Below are 26440 nucleotides of genomic sequence, written 5' to 3' on the forward strand. Positions count from 1 at the left end.
GCTTTCTGAATACGTTTATACAATATGAAGCCATTTACATAAGCTTTAGGAGTCAGTTTTATATATATTATGGTAATAATAGGTTTTCTGCATCATTTGAGAAATGATGTGCCGATTATATTTCACATTCTCATCCTCACTCACAAAAAATTAGAGAAAGTTGGAATACACAAACGGAGTTCAACACGAGGCCCTCCTGAGAGTTGTTTTTCTGTTTCGGTGGAAACTTTCTGACAAGCATCAAGAGCTCATCCACAAACCGAACCATTGAACATGCAACGTCTCGCGTTCCCACTTGATATAATCAGATGTAATCACAGAATGCCCTTACTCATTTGAAGCGTTGAGTAGTTTTGTTGTTTCTTTCGGTTGCGTGCAGCTCTCCAAGACCTTCCAGAAAACACAGCAGCGTCCACTGACAGAAGAATAACAAATCAGTCTCCTAATGTGCATGACAAAATGAAATCCCCAAGCCGAATAATGGCTGAAAGGGCCGCAGGGTCTCTTTCTGGTGTCATGGAATCAGTATGTTAAGAAAAGGCTGAGGAAATGTTATCTGTATGTCTCGTGTAAACATTTCTAATCACAACAAACAGCGAGCCAATCCTCCTCGCTGTAGGTTTCCTCAGGACGGAGGCAAATCGCCGGTCCTCTGTTCATGTTGTATTGATGAGGTCAAGCAAGGACTCGTTGTGTTGTGTTGACACTGCAAACACACTGTGAGACAACAGAGCCGCTGATGGATAATGGCAGAGCTTAGTCCGGTGGTAATGTTATCAGGAATTCTGTAAATAACTCCAGGATTTGCAAACAAGCTCAAGCTGAAACAAAATGAATAATTGAGAAAAGCAGACTATCCGGCGATGATTGCACCGTCAGGCTGTCGAATGGCTTATTAAAACGAGAGCACGATAAGATGAAGACAGAAAGGTTAAGGAGAAACGCCAATGAGAGTTTGATTTTCGCAAATAAATTTCGTGGATTGGAACAACATTGGTGGCTGCTCCTCGGTTAAATTTGCATCCCATCCAGGGACGGTCTTTTTGCTCTGGCATTTAGACTCAGTTTTAGAGGTTTGTCACTCATTTACCTCTTTGTGTTTTCTCATTTTCGCCCCTGCCAGAATGCCAAATTAGCATATCTGAAATGACAGTCCTGCAGTTATTAGGACGGGTGGTGTGTCAACATCACTCAGCCTGCTTCAGATACGGTCCACACGTTGTCGTCACTCCTGTGTTCTAATGCTACCTTGCGTTAGCTAGTGAAAGGCTAATTGATGATTAGAAAACCCATGTGCAGTTATGTTGGCACATGAATGGAAGTGGGAGTTTTCATGGAGAACACATCAATTGTCTGTGTGACCCCAAACTTTTGAACAGCAGTGTACATTATAGCCTGAACAAGTGGCCTATTTTGTGCTATCGTGATCATATTGACCTGTGTGTTGGTGTGATTGCACCAGTCTGCGAGTGGTGGCGTTTCCATGCAGGTGTGTTGACTTTTTGCGTGTATTTGAAATGAATTTACATTGCATTTCAAGCTAATAAAGGTTGCAGTTTCTGTTACATTCACCAAAATAACTCAAGCACAGAAGGAGAAAAAATATAGAAGAGGATAGAGTCTATTCACAGATTGATAGAGCTATGAAAACAAGAAAAACGATATGTGCATATATAGCCAAATGTATGTTACATTTTATCTCATTTATACAGTATTTTTGAACAAATCAATGTGCAGTGTTAGCACTAAACAGATTCATTCCAGTTGTTTGTAACATGTAGCTATATTTGTGTGAAGAGGCACATTGTAGTGTAAGTTCATCGCAGGAGTATGAATCCTGCTTAAATTCAACCGAGCAGTGAGTGAACCTTGTGTCTAAAAGTAATGGTTCAACACATGACATCAACCCCAGTCTCCAGGGTGAAAGTTCTGCACCGACCACCTCTCCATCCTCCTAACGCTGAATTTGTGGCTCTTTGAAAGTTTCCCACTACATCAGAAAACGTGTTTCCCTGAGGAGAATGTAGCTGTCAAAGAAAGTAATTTTTTTTTGAAAGACAGAGTAGACTTAACTGGCAGACATGAAGGTTGCATCAATCCTCGAAAATTTTCTGCGGCTCTTTTTTGCTTCCGGAAGAAAATTACTCCCCTTTGAATTTCACTAGATCAAACTTCCTCCCATAAATCAGGTCTTAGTAAAGATTCAATAAATCTTAAAGGCTTCAAGGAGCTCAAATCTCAAATTCCCCAAGACTGAGATTATTTCAGAGGTCAGCCTGAATCCCTCCATCGTCTTTTTATTAATCTGGGAATCATCCGCTGTGGACTGACAGCCTCAACCTTCAGCCGACTGTGAGGATTGTTTAGATAACGCTAACAAAGATCATATAAAGCAGACTGATCCAAACACAAACTGAGTGAATATTTCCATTGAGATCATCCCTCAAACTGGCCAAAAGTTAAAGATCTCCTCATCACTAAACTGTTTTAGTCAGATTTCTTTAAACACCTCATGTAAAGGTCGAGCTGTCGTCCCATTTTCCCCACATTCTGACCTTTTTTGTCCTGCTGTTGGTCATGCTTTATTTTGCTGCACTTCACTGAGCTTTCAGTTTGGCAAAGATGGCAGCAGGTGTTGGAGAGAAGCTTTTTGGGGTCATTTCAGTTCGCTGTAGTTATATAGTATATACTATTATACAGTATATGTACAGAACACAGTAGAGTCTTACAAGCACTTTAGAGCAATAAAAGTGTCACTGAAGATGTGCCAACACAGACTTTTAATGCTGCAGGCACCTCAGATCACCTCTAGTTTTACTCCTGTCTCTTTAGTTGAGAACTCTAGCTTTAATTCTTCTTCATCACATTTAATGGGACTTTTTAACATATTCACACATTTTATTACCCGCAGTTACATCTAGCCCTAAAATAATAATAATGCCTGTATTAATAATTCACATGCAGCTTTTCTTTCCCCTGTGGGCGCTTTGCCTCACAATATTAGTTACAGCTGATTAAAAAACATGCTAGAACCATCATTTTTCTTTATTATTGATTTGACCCAAACTCAAAGACTTTGGAGGTGATGTTAGACGTTTCAGATTCGTGATTTTTCTTTTATCTCATTTTCATATTTCGCTTTAATATGATGGAATCATGGCTGCTTTTCTTGTAAGTGCTTCCACAGAAAACCGACAGAGAACGCTGCTAATGGCCATCAGCGCTCTCAATAATACCTTTTGAAGATCATTTATTGTGACAATGCTGAAGTATACAGATTCTTTATATATCTCCTCTGAATACAGTACTTTTCTTTGACCACATGTCAAAGAAAATAGCAGAATATGAGAGGAAATTGAGCAATTTGTAGTAATTTCTGTCATCCAGGATAGATGGTGTTTGCCACAGTGTTTTGCTCTGGTGGGGGGTGATTTTGATTGATAGCCTCAAAGGTGGAATTATGTCACCAGTTCCTGACATTAATAGGAATCAAGTGGAAACTGTCAAAGGCTACAAGCAACCGGCCATCACGTAATCAGTTTGCGACCATTTTTCATTGTCTATTAGGTTTGTTTAACTGAGAAAAGCCACATGTATGTGGATTATCTGCCATCCTCACTGCTCTGAGTGCATCCTTCCCTCCCTAATAAAGGCTCCAGGGCCCTCTGACAGCAGGAGAGTCATTATGTGTGTTACTTTGTGTGCAATTTGGTCCAAACTTACCTCATTCAAAGAGGGTGTAGTATAAAGCAGAGACGGTTTAACAGTATCTATCAGCATCACAGCTCCATATGAAGACACTCCATGTTTGTTATCTTTACATGTGTTAGCTGGTGGCTAAAAGGTTCCGGTTCTTTCCAAATGGGCCAAACTAAAGACAGGAAGAACAGCGTAGCTTCTTGTTAAGTCAGGACGGCCATAGGCGACCATTAAACGTAATCATAGCAGCAAACCATTTACACAGAAAAACTGCGATGATGGCAGCAGCTCCACTCATCAATACCCAAAGAAAAGCTGGTTACTGAGTAGTTATTTCCCCATAAAGGCTTGAATGTAATTACCCCACAGAGTTAATTTCTACATTTCAGAAAGAGTAGCCGTACTTTCTCTCTCTCTCGCTGTTAAACACTAAACTGCCTTCGCACTCTCTGAAGTAATGAGCAGTTTGGCGGTAATGTGGGTGCCTGCGTTGCCCGATGCTGACCTTAAAGGTGCCGACTCCATGAAGTAAATCAAAGCGGTACCGTTATGCTCTTTAAACTGGCATATTTATATGATTTTGTGTTTCAAAGAGCTTGGAGAACATTGGTCCACTGCTACAAGGTAATACCTGAGGAACTGGATCGGCTCGTCCTCACCTCTCCTCGTCTTGTTAGCATAAAGAATTAATCACCCGGGATGAGGTATTGATTAAAGGCTTGCATCTTAAAATGAAAAGACTATTGACATTTTAGCTTATTTAGCTGCTGGAGCTCATCTCGTCCTTCCCCTTTTCTGACCAAAACAGAATCCTGACTGCTCTGCGTTGGTGTATCGTCATTGGAAACAACAGGTTAATCCTTTTTCTGTGTGCACACGCTGAAAGAGTGGCAGTAATCTCACTTTAAGCAGCGGGTTCTTCACTACTGTTGCACTCTTTCAGTGTTTGGACACAATCTACATTCTCAGCCTTCTCTGCCAGCGTAGGAAATGTCACCAACCGGCATAAATAAGTCATGAGAAGTGGCTGTCGCTGACCACCTCAGCTCCCCTTACCGAGCTTGAGAGGGCACAGTTACACGCTTATCTCAATTCTTGTTGGCGCAATTAGAGAAAGACGAGTCACAGATAGCAACAGGGCCTTGACTTCAAATGTATACGTGAAGTGGTCATTTCTGTAATTGTATTTCTGGCCGATTGCATCACAACATGGCATCCAGCACATCTCAGCTATTAGATGCTTGGATTACATGCATGTGAAAAATTTAAAACTGTGAGCTAAATTTGCAGTTTACTGTCTTTCAGCTCTTTGTTTGGATTCTCTTGCCTACAGCATTACTGTTGAGGGAGGTAAATTTCACCATTTTGTCTGCCAATATTTTCAACTGAAAAGTTCTAAAAAAAAAAAAAAAGCCCTCTGTAGCTATCTGCTCAGCACCAGACAGCTTATAAACACATTTAATGACTCAGTGGTGAGAATGATGGAGATAGTTACCAGCTGAAAAGTTGGTAGAGACCAAACAGGGCTAAGATGACAACATTGGACTTGCATTCAGCAGATCCCAAATGACTGATAATGGAACAAACTGGTATCTGTTTCCTACAAATTCATTATATCACTTTGAGAGGTGATGATGTGTCCTTGATAGTTCAGGTTAGCAGTCTATGCCACATTTAATAAAAAAAATTGGACATTATCGAAGCAAGAGCAATAAAATGACATCCGTAAAACTGAATGAAGACCTGAGAAGATGGACATATTATTCGGTTGGTCACAGCTGCAATAACACATGGCTGTTACGAGAAACTACAAGGGCTTAACTTCAGCGGCTTATAACCACATTCAGTGACTCAGTGGTGATAATGATGGAGATATTTACCAGTTTAAAAAAGAAGATATTCGTCAGTAGTTGGTGGAGACCAAAACAGAGCTAAAAGTACTGTAGCTGTTTATTCAGGTTACAGTCTATGACAATTTAAATAAAAATTTTGGCCATTATGGAAGCAAGATAATGATGTCACTAATGATGACATCCATAATCCTGAATGAAGTCCTGAGAAGATGGACAAATTATTCGGTTGGCATAATTAACAGAAAGATGAAACTGGAGTAGCAGCAGCAGATACTGCAAGGCCCTAGCTTCAAATGTATACGACAGGTGGACGTTCCTGTCGTCGTATTTCCATCTGATTTCATCACAACATGATGTCCAGCACATTTCAGCTGCTGGCATTGCGGCGCTGTTCTCAAAGGACAGCTGAGAGATTGACTGTTTTATTGCATGAATGCTCTTACCTCATTCGGGCATCCTTTTCACACTCGCCTCGCACATTGTCGAGGCTAAATGGAATCTTGGCAAGCACCAAATGGTGCAATTTTGATGCTAAACAAACCCTTTTGCCCACGGGAATGACTGTTTGTTCCCGCTCTGTATTGTATAGTCACACATACAGTATGGTCCGTTTAGTGCCATCACAGTCTGTTTGTTTCCGGCCTTGAATAGTATCAAACTGACCAAAACAATATGTCACAGAGGGTTTTTTCTTTTCTTTTTCAGATCGATCCTGCTTCAGAATTCATTATTTTTCCCTCATAGTGCAGCAGGTCTACACAGGAAGGAGAAATGACAGAAACCTGACAGCATTCTGTGAAATGGGATTTGACTCCATGCTGTAATAATACAGGGTTGTTGTTCAAGTGAGCATACTCAGTAACTAAAGTGCCACATAGTGTCACAGTGTTTTCATGGAAGGAGCAGGCTGTCTGTGAGAGAAACTTCAAATTCATGTCTGGTTTTCACATGAACTGCATCTACTACAAAAGGCTATCTGACTTGTCCCAAAGTATTTAAAAAAAGGGATGAGCTCGCTTTTCCAAGAACTATTTACTTTTTTTTTTAACCCGCCTGGAGAATATTCAAATTTTTATAAGCAGAGTTCTCTCAAGCTTTGATTTTTGAAGCCCAACCGGATGACCTTAAAGTACTGACAAATTATGCAGAGGAAATAGCTTGGAGTAGCTAATGTTTATCCATAAATATTCATTCTTCACCCAGTGCAGTACTGGGTATGCTTATTCTCCCTGTGCTCCCCCTGTGAGCGGCACAGAAAGGACTGGGATGTACCCTGTCTTTTTCCTGATTGTGCTGCATGGAAACTCTTGATTCTCTCTGACAGAGTGAGCTCTAAGGGGGCTGGAAGGAATGAGGATGATTCCCCGACGTCTTTTTAAAGGCCACGCGCTCAAAATATTCTCGTCCTTTCTCCCTGTGAATTCTTTTCCCGACTGCCCTTGTTTCTTTTTATGTTTGCCTGATTGTTCTGCATGTGTTTACGTAGGTGATCTGGTGTCCCGGGCCATGCACCACCTACAGCCGCTGTACACCAAGAACCACAACAACGGGACGCCGATCCACCAGAAGAGCGGCATGATTCACTGGGCGCCCGAGGCCATCTACACACTGTGTTACTTCATGCACTGCCCTCAGATGGAGTGGGAGAACCCCAACGTTGAGCCCTCCAAGGTTACCTTACAAACGGAGAGGTGAGAAGCAACAACATGAGCATAAAAGAGGAGCTCTGGATCCCTCAAAAATGGACCAAACAACACAAACCAGCCACAGACCAAACTCAGATTAATAGAGTTTCACCGCGTCTGGTGGTATTCTATATTTTCGTCAACAAATCCCATGAAAAGACCAAAACCAACAATAAGCTGATCCCTACTAAGAAGTATTGTGTCTGTAGCCAAAGCCTCATATCTCCTACTGCACTGCATCATAGAGCTTGTTGTCCAAAAGCTAATAAAAACACATCAGTGTGCCACAACACTGTCTTTATTTTGAGCCAGTCCTGCACACACTGCTTTAATTCTTGCCAGTACACCAATCTGTATGAATTCAGGATGAAAATATTCCCCGCGAACATGTATTGTGTGTTCCTGTTTGCTGATTTACAGCTGTTTTAGGAAACCACTAGGCTTTAAGAAAGAAACGCTTTGTTTTTGTGACTTGTTTTTTAAAAAATGTGCTCCATGAGTAGAAATGAGATTTTGGGCGAATGTCACTGACGAGGAAGGAAAATCAGATAATACTGGTGGACAGATTTCATTGTAGGTTTTCATAATTTAGAATAACACAAGTCTTCACATTCTGCACCGATTCTGACAAACAGATTCACAATAATTTCAAAAAATGCACTAGTTACATCCAATTTTTTCAGCTATAATCAGCATATTTGTATCAGATTGTGGGATTATTGGTGTGTAAAATATAAGAATTGTGAGCTGAATATTCAGCCTACTGTCTTTCAGTTCATTGTTTGGATTCCTTCACTTTCACCATTTTGTTTGCAACAAAGAGAAAAAGTCCCACGCTGAGCTACTTCGTCAGCACCAAACATCTTTCATCTTTCATTCAGTGACTCAGTGGTGAGATGTTTACCAGATAAAAACTAACAGATATTCCATCGATAATAGGCGGTGGAGACCAAAACAGAGCTAAAAATGAAAAAAAAAGTTCATCAGATCGACACATACACAACCCCAAATGACTACAAACGGAACAAACTGGTTCAACTTGTGTATCCTTGCTAGTTCTGATATACAGTGTATAATAATCTTAAAGAAAACCTTGTGCCACTATGAAAGCCAGAACACTAATAATGACGTCCATAATCCTCAATGAGGACCTTAGATGATGGACATCAGCCAGTTTGTTACACAGCATTCATCTTATAATTGATGAAAATCCTAAAGTCTCACGTTTGTGCAACAGAAACGCAAGTGTTGGCAAGAGAAAATATGGAAGAGAAACATCTCATAAACAGACTATAGCACAATGCACAGTTCAGCACTTCTTTGTTTTTTGTTAGAGAAAACAATTTTATTGCTTCTGATTCATATCATAATTGAGCTGTCAAAAATGTTTTGTTTTCATAGCGGGGAGATTTTTTAAGGCTACATAGTCTCACAAAGAAAGAAACATAAAGCATTGATTAGCCTGTCAGGCCTTTTCACCTCATTTTGTAGTATTGCATTTCTTTAACGTGCGCTGGGACAATAATAAAGAAACGCCAAGAGAGCTCGGTGAGAAAAATTCCTCCTTTTTTGCAGAGCTGCAGAGATCACAGCACTGCAACTGTACACCTCTGCAGACTGTTCTTTTATTATATTCCTGGCTTTCTGTGCTCAGAGCCAAAATGGCACACCAGATGTTTTCCTCTGGAAGGGGAGCAGCTCAGCTTTATATAAGTTAGTCGTCAACTTATTGGCGACTTGAGCGAGCCCTCTGGGTGACCTGAGCGGTGGCAGGAAGGAGGCTGCTGGAGGAGGCAAGCACACACATGTCAGTATCGATAGTCACCACCACTGACGCAGTTGTAGGACTTATGTGCGAATGACATCAGGATTAGACCATTTTTCCATGGTGCTAAGAGCCCTGATCCATCATACTGTAGTCTTTGGACAAGTTTTCTCGAAAGCACGGAGCAATTCTCACAATACTCGCCGTTTCTTCTCATGAAACAAATTTTCAGCCGATTTTATGAGCTGTTTCTTTTTCTTTATTCTTTATTTACTCACTCTGTGTTCCCCCAGTTTGGTGGAAACCCCTTTTAGCTGGCAGCAGAGGCGGGAAACAGCGCTGACAGTTGAGCCTGAGCAGCCGTCCTCTGGGGCTCCGGAGTTTATCACCTGCAGCAGAGCAATTTATCAGCTAATGTGTGTCCCAGGTGCCACGTCTGCTTCAGCTCAAATCACCATTAGCAACCCAAATTCATGCCTGTTTTGTTTTTAAATCATGTTGAACACCGGCGTCAAAAATTAGGGAAATCCCTGCAATTGCAATTCCTCGTTTAGTTCAGGAATGTCTGTGCACTTTATTGCAGTTCTTGAAAGCACATTGCATGGAAACAGAGACCTTGAACTGCTTGTGAACCACAGTTTCCACTGGGCATGTCAAGGAATGCATTGCCATTATACGTTCACTGCTTCTTGATTAGGTGTCATGCGCTGCTTTTAATGAAATCTGTGGATCCAGTAGCATCACATGGCTGCAGGTCAGGCTCCTTTTGAAGTGAGTAAAACAACGGCATATCAAACCGTAATTAAAAGAGAAAAAAGGCTCTCCCGTCAACTCGGAGCAGCGGTAATGAGTGACAGATATGAACGGAGCACGTGTCAAGAACAGTGAAGGCGTTAAGGCATCCTTTTTAGAGTGACATTGACACTGATCAGCAAATCCCAGTGGAGTTTCATCAAGTGCATATATATTTGACAGCTCATACAAAACACATGAGCGCCTTATTTATTCAGTGGCACTCAAAAACTCTCGATCAGATGCTTTTATTCTGAAATCCTATGAGCTGAATACTGTTTTGTATGATTAAAAACATACAGTCTGTAAAAAAAAAAGTTCAAATTTGACATATTCTGTTTAAATCGGTTTCCATTTAAATATACATTTATTTCTTTAGAGCTCATATATATGGTTTATTTTCATACCTGTGTGTGATGCGTTACAATAAATCCCCCCTGCCGTGCTACACCAGCAGTCAGAAGGCTTTACTTGTCTCATCATATTACTTAACAAAGTCTTCTGAAGCATCCAGAGAGTATGGAGAGTGCAGGTATGTTTTGCATAATGTATTTATTATTGTTTATTTATGCTTGTTTTTGCTTCAGTGAAGAACGTGTGTATTTATATCCTTAAATGCTGTAAGTACAGTAATGAAGGTTTACATGCAGCATCATGCATATGTATCTTCACGCATATGGAGTCCATGTGACTGCAGTAAACACTGACGCAGGATGAGGGGAACAGAGAGGCAGACGGGAGGAGAAGATTTTTAATTTGTTCATCCTCATATTTGTTGCCTTTTACTGACTTTTCATGCAAGAAATCAGCGGTTCAGGGAATAATGATGGATATTTCTCAGCCTTCCTGACATTTTATGCACTGTGTAGTCAAGAGATTATTAAAGAAAACAACCGTCACATCAAGTGGAGATACAAAGGTTAAGCATACAGTATGTTTATGATGGAATAATAACAGCATGCCTGAGGTTTTCTTTGTTAATTACTTGATGCACAGAAAGAAATAGATGATGAGGATGACTACAATGCAAACTTAAACAGTTTTGATCTGAAAACTTGATATTGAGTCTCCCTTCGAGACAAGATAAAGGAGTCATAATACCTGCTATTGTACTGTAGGTGATGAAAATTTACAACAAATGTACCATGGATGTGATTAAGCAGCTCTAAATGATATGGAGCAAACCTGGGGCTTTCTGGGCCTGCTTGGTAATCCAGACTGCGGTTCTGTTTCTTGTGTGCAACTTGAAATGCTGCTGCGATCGACTGTGTGACGGTTGTTTCCTGCCTCTGTCAGTGCAGCCAAACTCAAAAATACCAAAGAATCTGTAGTTTATTTCAAAGAAGCAGCGAGCTTTCATGAATACTGTATGTTGCTGTGCAGTCACTTGGTTCATTCTGCTGACAGAGAGTTCACAAGACCTTGTAATGTTGTGCAAAACTGATTCAAGGCAAATCTATTTGAATACTTGACCTTTTACAGTATTGTGATGATACATATAATTGATCTGTTTCACCATCACAATGCATTTTTACGTCATATATGCATTATGCATGTTGCAGTGCATTAAGTGGGTTTATATGGATAAAACACTGCTGTAGTCCTAAAGATCAGGACCAGTTGTGACTGGAATAAAAACATAGAGAGTGAATATAAGTCTGTGTCTGATATGAGTGTCTGAAACAGAGTTAACTTGGTCCATAATCTAAGATAAGATTTTTACCTCCTAGATTTTTTCACATTCAAATCTCTCTGTGGCACGCTGATTTAAGGTCTTTAATTTCATTTTCTAGCCAAGAGTTCATCCTGTTCTCAAACATCTGCTGCACCAGGCGCTATCTCCAAAATAACATATGCAAATTCTGCATTAGGTGGATTTTCCTTGCAAGTGCCTGGGCACACTAAGTAGTGAGCGTGATTGAAGTTCACTGTGTCCACATGTGCCTCTATCTCCCCCTACAGGCCGTTCATGGTGCTGCCGCCGCTGATGGAATGGGTGCGTGTGGCCGTGGTCCACACCGAACACAGACGCAGCTTCTCTGTGGACAGCGATGATGTTCGGCAGGCTGCCAGGCTGCTGCTGCCTGGAGTGGACTGTGAGCCTCGCCAGCTCCGGTAGGGCTGCGAGGAGTGTGTTTGCCTTTAGGCTGCAGAAACGTTTGTGTGTGTGTGTGTGTGTGTGTGTGTGTGTGTGTGTGTGTGTGTGTGTGTGTGTGTGTGTGTGTGTGTGTGTGTGTGTGTGTGTGTGTGTGTGTGTGTGTGTGTGTGTGTGCTTCCAACCTCTCCATCTGAACCCACAAACAAACAAACAGTGAAGTGTTGAAGAAATTTCACTCTTAGTCGTTCGAAGCTTGCTGTAGTTTGGGTGTTTATTGGTATTCTGGCATACGATGGGCTGAGCAGCACAGAGCATGAGTCTTTGAAAGGTGTCCACATTTTATAAGGATGGTCAGAGAGTAGGGAGGGGGCTGTATGCAAATATAAGGGTGAATAGTGGTTAATTTGTGTATGGTTGTGACTCAGTAGGAGAGGGTAAGACAGCAAAGAACAGAAGGTGGTAGAATCAAGAGATCTGGCAGACAGATGTAAATAGCAAAGGTGCGACAATATAAGGTAAGAGGAGGTCTGACAAACAGTAACAAATAACTAAAAGTGAAAGAATTGTGGGAAATGGAATGAAGGAGTGACACTAGAAGGTATGTATAGCGAATGGTGTGCTATTTTCTTCTTTACAAGCAAAGACAAGACATGCATGCTTCTCATGCGCTTCCCCGTGGTGTGAAAGAATAAAGCTTGTCAGGTGTTTAGGTGGAAACGTGGCGCTTTTTGAGCCGTCACAACAGTCAGCCTGTGCTGTGAATCACTTTGTGTGCTTTGCCCTTCAGAACGGATGACTGCTTTTGTGCCTCGAGGAAACTGGATGCTGCCTCCACTGAGGCAAAGTTCCTGCAGGACTTGGGCTTCCGTATGCTCAGCTGTGGACGCACGGACCTGGTGAAGCAGGCTGTCAACCTGCTCGGCCCGGATGGTATCAACAGCATGAGCGAGCAGGTTAGAGACACAGTCAACATATTAAATAATCCATGTGCAGACGCGTTCACACTCTGAGACTCACACACACACGTCTATATATGCAGCAGCCTGTGGAAGATATTTGTTTGCTCAGTAAACTGAGGCTCCTTCACCTGTGAGCAGAAAGGCGGCTGTACATATTAAATCTTATTCTGACGTATTTTTCCTGCAGCAGGAGCTCAGCATTATATGATGACTACCAGCTCCAGTGCAGTAAATCACCAGGAGGGTACCGCAAGTGTATCTCATGTTTTTTCATGGGAAAATCAACATGTAGTTCAAATACAGAGCACCACAGGTTTCTGTATCTCAGACAGCCCTGAGCACTCACAGAGTCGCACAGTATCCTTTAAAAATTTGATCAATAGCAGAATATTCCTCTCATCAGACCTGAGGCCACCGGTGTGGAGCTGTCAAGGATGCAGGTTCTACTTAATAATAAAGAACAGAGAGCAAAGGGCATGGAGTTGAAGCTATGTTCACATTTCTTAGTGGCAGAAAGTCACCATGGAGCGCTGCACTTCCTCAGTAAAATATTTTACACTGCAAACACTCAAAATATTACCAAGTCTATTTCTTATTTTTAGTTAAAATGTCTCATCTGACTCGATTTAAGATAAATTCATTTACCAAGAGACATTTCAGCAAGATGGAGGGACTTGTATTAAGACGGTGCATCTTAAATATCTTGTTAAGTCAAACAATCTTGAAATTATCTTGTTTTGAGTTGAATTTTAAAAGAAAACTCAAAATAAGTTTAACCCTCGTGTTGTCCTGTGGGTCAAATTCACCCGTTTTAAAGTTTGAAAATGCAAAAAAAAAAAAAATAAATAATCACAGTGAAACTTCTGATGTCCACATTTTCAACATTTTGGGAAGTTTTTTAAACATTTTTTGGTGTAAAAAGGAAATGTTAAAAGTGTTTCTTAAGAACATTCACAAAAACAAAAAAACAACCAAAATCCAGCGAAATTCACTGGATTTTGGTTGATTTTTTTGTGAATGTTCTTAAAGAAAATATTATAAGTTTTTCTGATATATTATTAGGATTTTTTTGGAAGATTTTTGCTCATTTAAAAAAAAATGTTTACAAGAATTTGCTTGCCAAATTTGGGGGATTTTTTAAAAATAAAACTTTTAAGGAAAACTTTTAAGGAATTATTGGAATTTTCTTCCTGAAGGTTTTTGCAAATTTTCAGGATTTTGGGGGATTTTTTCAGACAAGGAAACAATATTTTTTGTTGCCTGCAAATGAAGACGACAGGAGGGTTAATACATCTCAAATTAGGAGGCTACATGAAAGCAAAAATCTATTTTTGAGTGAAAAACTGCTGTTTTTTTTAACATGTCTGGCTTATTTTAAGACACCTAAACTTGACAATCCTGGTAAAATAGAGCTTAAAATAAGTTTTACCAGCTAATTTTAAGATCTCAATATTCTAAATATCACATCTTATTTCAAGAAATCTGACCAAGCCATTTTTCACTTGTTCTATTAGCAGATTTTTTCCACTTATTTCAAGGTAAAAGTTCCTTGAAATAAGTTTTTTTTGTTTTGTTTTGAGAGGGGCATTTTTTCCTATGATCGTGTAGAAATGTGGAGTTTTTTCTGATGCTGTTTGGTGATTTAATAAAATGAAGGACTACATGCTAAATGGTTATTGGTCTCTTGTGCCTGTGCTCATGAAGGGGATGACTCCGCTGATGTACGCTTGTGTCCGTGGAGACGAGGCCATGGTGCAGATGCTGCTGGATGCCGGAGCAGATATCAACAGCGAGGTCAGTGGTGAAAATAAGCCTCATTAGGTAGAAGTCAAAGTCAGCACAACTTTAGAATAAAGAAGTATTTTTCACATTATAAAGTTGATCTCTTCAGCGTTAGTGGAATGAATCATTGTTTATATTGAGACTTGTGACAGAAGCAGGCCAGGTTGAGGAGGAGTGGGTTTTATGACAGGTGAGAGGTGTTGACGAGACTTTGTAATATTTGCCTCAAACAGTGTATAGAATTTAAAGTGTGAAGGGTTTAAGAAATGACAGCATTAACAATAATTTTGCAGTCAGTTTGTATGTCATCATTTGTGTCGAATTGGAGAAAACAAAACATGCCGTCCTTCATCTCCTCTTGTTCTCCCCCATGTGTCATGCCGCTAAATGTTTAAGAGGTGAGGATCATGAGGCCAGTGAATTTGAATTTGAGCATTTTCAAGCTTCAAACGTGACACAAGGATTTGCTGCTGAGTCTGTTTTTATTTCCATGTCAGGAAAAAAAACAAAACAAAACAAAAACAAGATCAGCTGACTTAAAGCAAACTGAACTCCTCACAGAGTCGGCGGGGAATCGAGATGGCATCCTGCGCCGACGCCAGAGAGGTCGCTTAGTTAGAGCCTCATGATCCTGATCTTCGTTAGTCACTTCAGCGACAACATGTCCCATCAGCTATTGTGTCAGAGTTGATTTGCGGAGCACTCATGACCCCTGGCCAAAGCACAAAGCGCTGTCGACTGAAGGCTTTCCAGAGTCATTCCATGCAGCTTGGATTTGACTCTGGTTTAAATTTATTACAGAAAAAAACCATGATTCTTTATTGGTGAAATTTACAGTCTAATTTCATTCTCTGAGTCAGACACCAATAAAAACAGAAGAAAACTGAAACGTTGCATGTGTCTCTTCTCCCTCCCTTGTTTCCCGAAGCAGCCTGAGGAGAAAGTCCTGTGCCTTTGTGCTTTGTTGTCGTGCGGCTGTGTGTCTTGTATGTTGTGCTTTCGTTCGGTTAGTCTGGCCGTAGAGACGAGCCTTAGAGAGGTCAGAGGAACCCACAGTGGAGGGCGGAAAGATCACAGCGAAACCATTAGGACGAGACCTAACAAGACAGATCAATCCGTCATGTTCATTAGACGGCGAACACGGTGACAGGATGTCCTCTGCAGCCCCGGGGTTCCTGCTTAATTACTCTCCTGTAGAGCTTCCTGTCTCCCCCCTTTCTCCCCCCCTGCTGCTGCTGCTTGTCTTGTGCTCCGTGTAGTAGGCCAGGTAGTCATTTTAATGGCTTGGTATCTCTCTCCCTCACCTTTGTCCCTCCCCTCCCTACCCACCTGAACCCACCCACCTGTGTCCCCCTTCCCCAGGTGCCAAACTCAGTGCACAAGCACCCCTCAGTCTTTCCCGAAACTCGGCAGGCGACGCCCCTCACTTTCGCTGTGTTACACGGACATGTGCCTGTGGTGCAGGTAGTGACGTCCTTCCTCACCTGTGATTCTCTCATCATGACCTCTTGTTGTGCTTCAGCTCATGGTTGGTCATCATTGTCATGTTTTTCTTTATCATCAAAAGCTTCTAGTATACGTTCACCACGACAAGTTTTCTCCTGTTTCTCTATATTTTAAATGTAGGCCTGTTCAAAAGTCTGGGGTCACACAGATGATTTCACGCTTTCCATGAAAACATACACTTTAAAGGGGAACTTCGGTTTTTTTCAACCTGGGATCTGTTTTCATGTCATTTCATACATGTGAGTGATGGAGAAATGAATTTTCGACATAGCTCCAGTATTTAGCCAGGCAGGCAGCTTAGCAGCTCAGCTAGCGAAAAGTATGCCATAGTTTTCGCTAGCTAAGCTGCTAGCTGAGCTGCTAAGCTGCCTGCCTGGCTAAATACTGGAGCTATGTCGAAATTCATTTCTCCATCACTCACGTGTATGAAATGACATATGAAACAGACCCCAGGTTGAAAAAAAACGAAGTTCCCCTTTAATTAATGTGCTAACATAACTGCACAAGGGTTTTCTAATCATCAATTAGCCTTTCAACACCATTAGCTAACACAATGTAGCATTAGAACACAGGAGTGATGGTTGCTGGAAATGTTCCTCTGTACCCCTATGGAGATATTCCATTTAAAATAGTCATTTACCACACTAACAGTGTCTACACTGGATTTCTGATTAATGTTATCTTCACTAAATAAAACTGCTTTGCTTTAAAAAATAAGGACATTTCTAAGTTGCCCCAAACTTTTTAACGGTAGCGTGTATGAATTAAAGTTGCTCTATATTAGTTAAAGTTGCTCTGTATTAGAGGTGCTTCATATAAAACAACATTGCTAAAAAATGAGTGAAAGTTGCTCAAAAATGAGTTGAAGTTGTTCTAAATGAGTTAAAGTTGTTCTAAGTGAGTTAAAGTGGACCTACATTAACAGTGTCTACACTGGATTTGTCATTCATTTAATGTTATCTTCACTAAATAAAAACGGTGGGGTTTTTTTCAAAAACAAGTGACCCCAAACGATAGTGTACTTTGAGATACTTTCTTCTTCTATGATGTCAAATTTGATCCTTTGATGTTAAAATAAATTCACTCATTAGGTCAGTTCTTCCCTCCTGTCCATTTGCACTTTTGATCCAATGGATACGACTGCATTCAGCCTGTGGAAAGTGGAAACAGCAGCCTAATTGTTATTGAACTCATTTAACTAAATCTGTTTGCCCTCTAAGTGATCTGTCCATTGGATTTTGAATCATTAAATCCAAATGGAAAATGGTTAAGCCACCTGACTCTTCAATTTGGTCTCTGAGGACAAAAGAAACAATGAAGTCAAAAAAAATCATGTAATATATCTTCATTAAATCTGTAATCATTTCATTCTAATTGTTATAAGATTCAGGAGTTTGTTCTTGTTCCTTCTCCCAGTCACGAAAAATATTATTCCCCAGATTGATTTCGTCTATCGTTTATTAATAATAAATATCTCTTATACAATTTAACGAGTAGTGTTGTATGCTTAAAAGAGGGCCACTTTATTTGAGGAACTGAAGGAGCACTTTAGTCTAATGGGGATTTCTGGAAATATTCTTTGGGCTTTGGGAAGAGGAGAGAGAGAAATCATTCAAGGCTTTTTTCATTTCTCCTTGTACAGTACACTCAGTGTTCAATTTGAAAAAAATAGATGAAGGATAATGAGAGTGAAGAGGAATGGACATGATTTCAAATGTCAGCTGAGTCATTCATTATTATTCTGAACCCCTTTCAAAAGTTTAAAATGGTTCAGTCAATGTTTAAAGATGTCTAACAAGGAAATTTGCACATTTTTACGTCTTTTTGCCACAATTTGCATGAAGAGACAAGATAAAACTGAAATAATTCCAAAGGAAATTCCTTTGCCAGATAATCAATCAATCAAAATCAAAATTTATTTACAGAGCACTTTACAACACTCAAAGTGACCAAAGTGCTTTCCAGTTAAAAACACATAATTATAAAATGGGGGGGGGAGAGCAGATTATAACAAAACAACAATCGAGCACATGTCAGGGAAATTTTTCACCACATTACTGTGTATTAAAAGCCAGTCTGAAAAAATGTGTTTTGAGCCGGGCTTTGAAAAAGCCAAAGTCGGTGATGGTGCGCAAGTCAGGAGGCAGTTTGTTCAGGAGTCTGGACCCAGCAACTGAAAAGGCTCGATCGCCTCAGCGTTTATACCTGGCCCTAAATAATGCTCAGAAGACACAATAATATTTGGAAATGCAATGCCTAATAGGGTATAAATATGACACATTAATGAGATTACAGTAAGTAAGCTGAAACAAGGCTGAAGAATAGAAAAGTAAGAAGTAATACTGGAAATTATACTGAGTCAGTAAAGTAATATCATACCTGCTCTACATGAAAATACAAATTTGCACATGTGATTAAAATGTTGCACATGAAATTGAAAAATTGCACAAAAGTAAATGTACTAGATAGCAAAATATAAAGGAGTTTATTCCTGGGACTGTCTTTTTGATAGTTCACTTATATATATATATATATATATATATATATATATATATATATACACACACACACACACACACACACACACACACACACACACACACAAAAATATAAATGCAACACTTTTGTTTTTGCTCCCATTTTTTATGAGATGAACTCAAAGATCTAAAACTTTTTCCACATGCACAATATCACCATTTCTCTCAAATATTGTTCACAAATCTATCTAAATCTGTGATAGTGAGCACTTCTCCTTTGCTGAGATAATCCATCCCACCTCACAGGTGTGCCATATCAAGATGCTGATTAGACACCATGATTAGTGCACAGGTGTGCCTTAGACTGCCCACAATAAAAGACCACTCTGAAATGTGCAGTTTTGTTTTATTGGAGTGGGGTCCACTCCTCTTCAATGGCTGAGCGAAGTTGCTGGATATTGGCGGGAACTGGTACACGCTGTCGTACACGCCGATCCAGATCATCCCAAACATGCTCAATGGGTGACATGTCCGGTGAGTATGCTGGCCATGCAAGAACTGGGACGTTTTCAGCTTCCAAGAAGTGTGCACAGATCCTTGCAACATGGGGCTGTGCATTATCCTGCTGCAACATGAGGTGATGTTCTTGGATGTATGGCACAATAATGGGCCTCAGGATCTTGTCACGGTATCTCTGTGCATTCAAAATACCATCAATAAAATGCACTTGTGTTCTTGGTCCATAACAGACGCCTTCCCATACCATAACCCCACCGCCACCATGGGCCACTCCATCCACAACATTGACATCAGAAAACCGCTCACCCACACAATGCCACACACGCTGTCTGCCATCTGCCCTGAACAGTGTAAACCGGGATTCATCCGTGAAGCGAACACCTCTCCAACGTGCCAGACGCCATCCTATGTGAGCATTTGCCCACTCAAGTCGGGTACGACGACGGACTGGAGTCAGGTGGAGACCCTGATGAGGATGACGAGCATGCAGATGAGCTTCCCTGAGACAGTTTCTGACAGTTTGTGCAGAAATTCTTTGGTTATGCAAACCATCCCACCTCACAGGTGTGCCATATCAAGATGCTGATTAGACACCATGATTAGTGCACAGGTGTGCCTTAGACTGCCCACAATAAAAGACCACTCTGAAAGGGTCTTTTATCACACAGCACAATGCCACAGATGTGGCGAGATTTAAGTGAGCGTGCAATTGGCATGCTGACAGCAGGAATGTCAACCAGAGCTGTTGCTCGTGTATTGAATGTTCATTTCTCTACCATAAGCTGTCTCCAAAGGCGTTTCAGAGAATTTGGCAGTACATCCAACCAGCCTCACAACCACAGACCACGTGTAACCACACTAGCCCAGGACCTCCACATCCAGCATGTTCACCTCCAAGATCGTCTGAGACCAGCCACTCGTACAGCTTCTGAAACAATCGGACAGATTTGTGAACAATATTTGAGAAATGGTGATATTGTGTATGTGGAAAAAGTTTTAGATCTTTGAGTTCATCTCACAAAAAAAATGGGAGCAAAGCAAAAGTGTTGCTTTTATATTTTTAAGTGTGTGTACATATATACTACTAAATCCTTATTCATATTTTTGAAAAAAACCTGAAATGTGAAAAGAACAATAACAAGAAATATAAAATACTAAACAATGAAACATGCTTTAGAGCCTCTATATTGTGTATATCTTTCTATATACATCTTTCTCTCTACCACAAAAAACTTTACTCACATATAAAATATTAGCGTATGTTAAAAGATTTGTGTTATTTTTTTTCTCATGAGGTGCTAGATGACCAGATTAAATGGTCTGATGTCTTTATGAAGCTGGAGCTCAGCTTACATTCAGCATACAGGTGAAACCTTGAGCTGAAGGTTAAAGTGCTATAAATAAAGCTCACTTTTTTATGATATCCAAAACTGAATGTTAAAATGCTTTGATTTGTTGCTGCAGCTTCATATCTCAGTGCAGGTGTTAAGCTAATAGCTAATCTTCTCATCAAGAAGCAATTAAATGCATTTTCCCCCAAAAAATAGTCGGCTGCAGTGTTTTAAATTAGCAGTGGAAAAGTCAGATTTGCTCAAGATGATTGAAGCTCGCATCTGCCACTCTTCCTTTCCTCCTCACTCTCCCCTCACCCGTGTCCCCCCCCCACCCAACCACCACATGCAGCTGCTGCTGGATGCCAAAGCCAATGTGGAGGGATCCCTGCAAGACGGGATGGAGAACTACACGGAGACGCCGCTGCAGCTGGCTGCTGCTGCAGGTACGGAGACTCAGCAGGACTCTGCTGCCTCCCATCCAACCAAAGCGCTTCACGCTGACGGCAGCTGGCCACCGATAACCAACTCCATAGCAACACCCGACTGTCAGCATCACAGCCTGACTTACAGAGGCTTATTTATCCCGCAGGGTTCGAAAAATAAAGACAAATAGATTTACGAGTGCAGAACAAATGATGTGCATCGCGCTGTTCTTTCTCTCTGTCTCATTCTGGTTTAATCTGATTGTGTTTGTTTTTTTTCCATGCAGGTAACTTTGAGCTGGTGAGTTTGCTGCTGGAGCGGGGGGCTGACCCCATGGTGGGAACCATGTACCGTAATGGCATTTCTACGGCACCGCAGGGAGACATGAACTCTTACAGCCTGGCAGCGGCCCACGGACACAGGTAGGCAACACACACGCATTTATGTTCAATCACCACACTTACAAGTGAATAAACAGAAAATACACAACACGCTCAGTTGGTCTCCCTGTGTATTCTGCATATAATCTTGTTTATGTACAAACACAAGCTCAACAGAGCACGTCCATGAAATTGAAACCTCAGCCGCTGAACTGATTTACTGCACGAATAAACTCCTCTTGTCTTAGTGTTGCTCCTCCTCAGTCGTTTTTTTTTGTTTGTTTGTTTAAAGTGGAACTTTGCAGAGATTAAAAACCCTCCGCAGCTATCGTAAATGCATCACTTAACCTCTTCCACAACTGGCTGAATGTAATAACAGCTGCCGTGTACGACTACAGCTACAATACATGTAGCCTTTGTTGAGGATGTTTTTTAAACCAGGTTCAGTAACATCAGTGTTAAGTGACTTCTTCCTACAAGACTTTAATTTATGTCTAATTTACAGTTTCAATTATAAAGTAAAAATGTCCATTTTTGTTGGAGTTTTTCAAATCTCACTATTTCCTGGTGTTGTGGTGACAGACAATGATTGTATTTCAATCCAAAAGTTTGTCTATTTTTGACTCTTTACCTTGCAGCAGTTACTGAAAAAATTTAGGAATGATTTTCCAGATTGAAATATAAAGAATTAACAAAATAGAATGTCTTTTCTGTGTGCAATGTTACAGTTAAGCTCTTTAGAGCTTCTGAAACTATAGCTCAGTTTACATTTAATTTGTTGAAAGTCGTGTGTTTGGTTAGTTTTAACTTTATGTTAATAACATATAAGTATATGTACAGAATGCAGTTTTATTTTGCACGTTAATCTAGATTTTATATTTTTGCTTGTTTAAATATCGTGCTGTCTCACCTAAATGGCTCTCTCTATTCTGCTATAAGTTAATGGCAATTGTGTAATCACAAATTTGCAAATTAAAATCCTGTTTGCAACCAGATTGCATAATAGTTTCCAGGAACCTTCTTGGAAATTATGTGAAATTACTCTGATATATAGACCTTTAAAATAAACCACTATCTCTTCATGATGAGTGTTTGTTTGTTGTGTGATTTCACATCTAGCACCAGCGTATCTGACTCTCTTTGGCAGCGTTCACCAGCTATATTTGACCGACCAGCTACATATTTTTGAGATGTAGGCCAACAGCATGCATGATTCAGACCCCAACTATTAATACACCAGTTTAGAGTCTCATTTCATGCAATCGCTTCACTCTACTCAGGTGAAGCTATTTACTGCTGAATATAGTAATATAAAACTCTTCGTAAGACTTTTAAGACACTCAAGTGCCTATTTGCATAAAGTGAGTGTTTTTTCCCCTGAAGGCTGTTTTTTTTTTTTGTCGATGTTCACAAAACATTTTTATTTGATTCTACTTTTTAATTAAAATCCAGGCATATGTAGCAATAACAATCAAATTGCAGATTGTCAGCAGACTGTCGCAGTAATGACTCTAATTCAGTAGCGATCATATCACTTTCAAAACACTTCGATGCGTTTTCCTGATACAAAAGCATCCATTTCCTTTATTGTTGGGCTGCAGAGACAAACTGATATCTTGAAAATAATCGGCCAAACAGAGTTTGTGCAGACTAATCAAATTCAAATTCTTGTTTGTTTTTTTTGTTGCTTTGGTTCTTGCAGAAATGTGTTCCGTAAGCTGTTGTCCCACACAGAGAAAGGAAAAACTGACGTCTTGTCATTGGAAGAGATCCTGGCTGAAGGTTCGGAGCTGGAAGGCAGAAGTCCGTCTCAGATGGATCTGATCCGAACCGGAAAAGCCAAACTTAAAGCCCTGAAAGAAGCCATGTACCACAGTTCAGAACACGGACACGTAGACATCACCATCGACATACGGAGCCTCGGTGGGTTCGTCTAAACAGCCTCTAAATCACGTGAATGCATTTAAATTTTTCACGGTATTTCATTTATGTTTTTGGCTGCATTCCAGGGATCCCGTGGACTTTGCACACTTGGATGGAGTCTCTGCGTACGTGTTTCCATCAGCACCGTCGACCGCTGATCCAGGGTCTCCTGAAGGAGTTCAGCTGCATTGAGGAGGAGGAGTACACTGAGGAGCTCATCACACACGGCCTTCCTCTCATGTTCCAGATCCTCAGAGCCAGCAAGGTAGAGTTAAAAACACAACATTTACATCTGGGTCAATCTGTGTCTCGTTTACTTGAAACATTTTTTGTCAAATCTATGGATATTTAAAATGATGTCTGTGAGATTTTAGATTGATATACGAAATATTTAATAACTGCCTTCTGACCCACTTTCTACACATTTTTTTAAAATTCAGATTCGAAATTACGTTTGAACCCCAATATCATAGAAACTGTTAAAGATGAAAAACACGAAATCTAGCCATTAAATCAAAATCTGCAGTATTGGAATAGATCAAATTGTGTCTGATTATAGGTGAATTGAAATTAGAAAACAAAGTGAAGCCGTCATGAAAAGTCCGATCTTTAAGCACAGAGTAATTAAAAAATCAGACAGAGGTCAAATAGTGAAATTTTGTGAACTATTTGTAGCCGCATGCCACAATAAAACAAAACTAAATCAAAAAAGAACACATAATAGTTTATTTTTGTTAAACTTTTATAACTGATTGAGCAGACATATGAACACAGCAACATAAATATTACAATTGTAATAATGTGTAATGTAATTATATAAAATCTATGTGTTTTGTTGTTTGTTTGTTTTTCCATAGGGCCGTATTTTTAATTTTTGGACACCACTTTTCAGGCTGGAGAAACAGAGTGAACCATTACATGTTATACTTATTGAAATTCTAAACTTATTGAAAGAGATGCTTGAAGCTAAGCTCTTAAGCAATTAGTATAAATACACAATAAATACACATTTACTTTTACTTTTTGAGGTCGGCCTGCAAAAACAAAAGCACAAAAGCAAACAAATGAAGCTACAATTTCAATATCTTCATAAATATTTGTGGTTTATGATGAAAAATTTCATGCAAATCAGCAGAAATTGTGTCTTGTATGTCCGCTGAGTTTAGTGATCCACGGCTGTACTGTATGATTGTCTTCACACAGTCGAATCATCAGCATCACGCAGACTGACAGAGGCTCGGAGGCCTACTCAGTATCAATCACCTAAAATGGTAATGATTCATAATAAGTCTCCTGCTCATTAGATCGGGACCCGGCCTCATTACTTCAGCTCATGATCCCATCGGTGGGCAGCGTTGGATCTAAAGCATCATCGTCCTGTCTGCCTCCTCTGTTTGTTTTGTCTCCTCTGCCCTGCTGGCGTGATGAGTTTTGCTGTCAGTGCTGATATAAGACAAAAAAATAAAAGCTCTGCACACATTCACATAAATAAAACACACAAGCAGAGAGTCACATGCATCAACAGCACGCCTCTCTAACACACACACACACACTTCAGTCCACGCCAGGCTTCAGTGAATTGCTGCCGTGTCAGTCCTTGTCTGTGTCCTGGCTGATGTATGGTCAGTAACCCTGGTCCCTGCCGGGGCCTCGGGGACCTCTGGCACTGTTTGCAGCACCATGAGGACCGGAGACATCAAGGTGCAGCTCATTCGTCTTTCCTCCGCCAGACAGTCTGCTGCCTCGCTTCACTTAAACCTTCGCTCAGCAACTTAGTTTTTAGTTTGGACTTCAGTACACAAAGTTCAGCTCCGCGCATTTCAGTGGAATCAAATCATCTATTTATCTTCATTTGATTTAATTAATGTACAGTCTGCTCGTCTTTCTCACTCACATAAGTTTTAATCTTTATCTCTGACGGCGACGGTCGTCTGTGTGGAAGAATTTAATGTACAGATTATGGAAATGACTGCTTTATCTAATTCAGAAATGTCTCGTGTCCACTTACACTTTTAAACAGCAACCTGTGAGAATATTACCGGTGTTTTAGTTTCAGTTTGGGTTCAAGGTAACATATGGGCACAAAAAACTTACTAAAAGACACTGAATTCACAGATCTAATGTAAAATACCATTCAAAGTCTTCAACTGTGAAAGAAAGAAAAGTTATGTTTTTGACATCAAAAGACTGAAATTTACATGCATTTGTAAATGTATTTTGACAAAGAGATAAAAATGTTGAATTAAAGGTAAGTCTAATTTTTGTGTCTTAATTGGATCTATCTATCTATCTATCTATCTATCTATCTATCTATCTATCTATCTATCTATCTATCTATCTATCTATCTATCTATCTATCTATCTATCTATCTATCTATCTATCTATCTATCTATCTATCTATCTATCTATCTATCTATCTATCTATCTATCTATCTATCTATCTGAGGGCTGTTAACAGCTATTTATTGCTGTCATGCATACGGTCTGGCTGCTCATGTGGGGTTTGTTGTGTTGTAAACCGCTGCCTCCTTGAGTTTCCACACACTCAAATGAAAAAGCTGGAAATAAGGGTAAAGAAGATCTTGTTCTCCTGTCTGTTCTCTCTTTCTCACACTCCTGCAGTGGCTCAACCTGTCACTGCGCTACAGTAATCTCAGAGGAACTGTGGGTGTTAAGAAAGAAGTCTGATATTCATCTGGTCCCCTTTCAAAGGTGTGAGGTATCCATGAAAGCGCGGCTTATTGGAACAACTGCTTGAACAAAGTGAATGCCGAGCCAGAAGTTTAACCTCTCTCACTGTGCTGATAATTGCATCGGGGGTTGTTTGTGTAGGAGAGCGGCGTTGTGCAGCTCGTGTTCTTGCATAACGTGGACTCCTGGATGATTGCTGAGCTCGGTGCATCCGAGGTGAGCTCTCCTCACACCTCTCTCATTGCTCTGTGTGTGTTTTCTCAGAACGAAGTCATCAGTCAGCAGCTGTCTGCCATCTTCACCCAGTGTTACGGCCCCTACCCCATCCCCAAACTGGCCGAGATCAAGAGGAAGCAGACGGCACGGCTTGGTGAGCCTTTATCGTCGGCTGTAAACTCTCTAAACGATGTAAAAATGCAGCATTAAGGATGCATGAAAGCACCACTGTTATGTATGTTTATGGCGTGAATGCATCATGGTGCAAATAAAGAGCACAAACAGCACCATCTAGTGCCCACAGGCTGGAATAGAAAGCTGTGAAACATGTCTAGAA

The 26440-nt window shown here is 40.4% G+C and overlaps 1 protein-coding gene across 2 annotated transcripts in view; it reads left to right on the plus strand.

Annotated features, from left to right (window-relative positions):
* btbd11b (BTB (POZ) domain containing 11b) overlaps positions 1-26440 on the plus strand; it is an 89453-nt gene that overhangs the window by 59490 nt on the left and 3523 nt on the right. Inside the window, exons 3-12 of one of the 2 annotated variants that reach the window (XM_022189616.2) lie at positions 7039-7243; positions 11757-11909; positions 12680-12845; positions 14556-14645; positions 15996-16097; positions 20819-20912; positions 21179-21314; positions 22975-23195; positions 23282-23460; positions 26152-26257. In XM_022189616.2, the coding sequence (XP_022045308.1) occupies positions 7039-7243; positions 11757-11909; positions 12680-12845; positions 14556-14645; positions 15996-16097; positions 20819-20912; positions 21179-21314; positions 22975-23195; positions 23282-23460; positions 26152-26257 (1452 nt within the window). The remainder of the gene's footprint in view (positions 1-7038; positions 7244-11756; positions 11910-12679; positions 12846-14555; positions 14646-15995; positions 16098-20818; positions 20913-21178; positions 21315-22974; positions 23196-23281; positions 23461-26151; positions 26258-26440) is intronic. The other variant, XM_022189617.2, reaches the window with a different exon arrangement.

The sequence above is a fragment of the Acanthochromis polyacanthus genome, chromosome 8 (assembly GCF_021347895.1).
Source record: "Acanthochromis polyacanthus isolate Apoly-LR-REF ecotype Palm Island chromosome 8, KAUST_Apoly_ChrSc, whole genome shotgun sequence".
Taxonomy (NCBI): domain Eukaryota; kingdom Metazoa; phylum Chordata; class Actinopteri; family Pomacentridae; genus Acanthochromis; species Acanthochromis polyacanthus.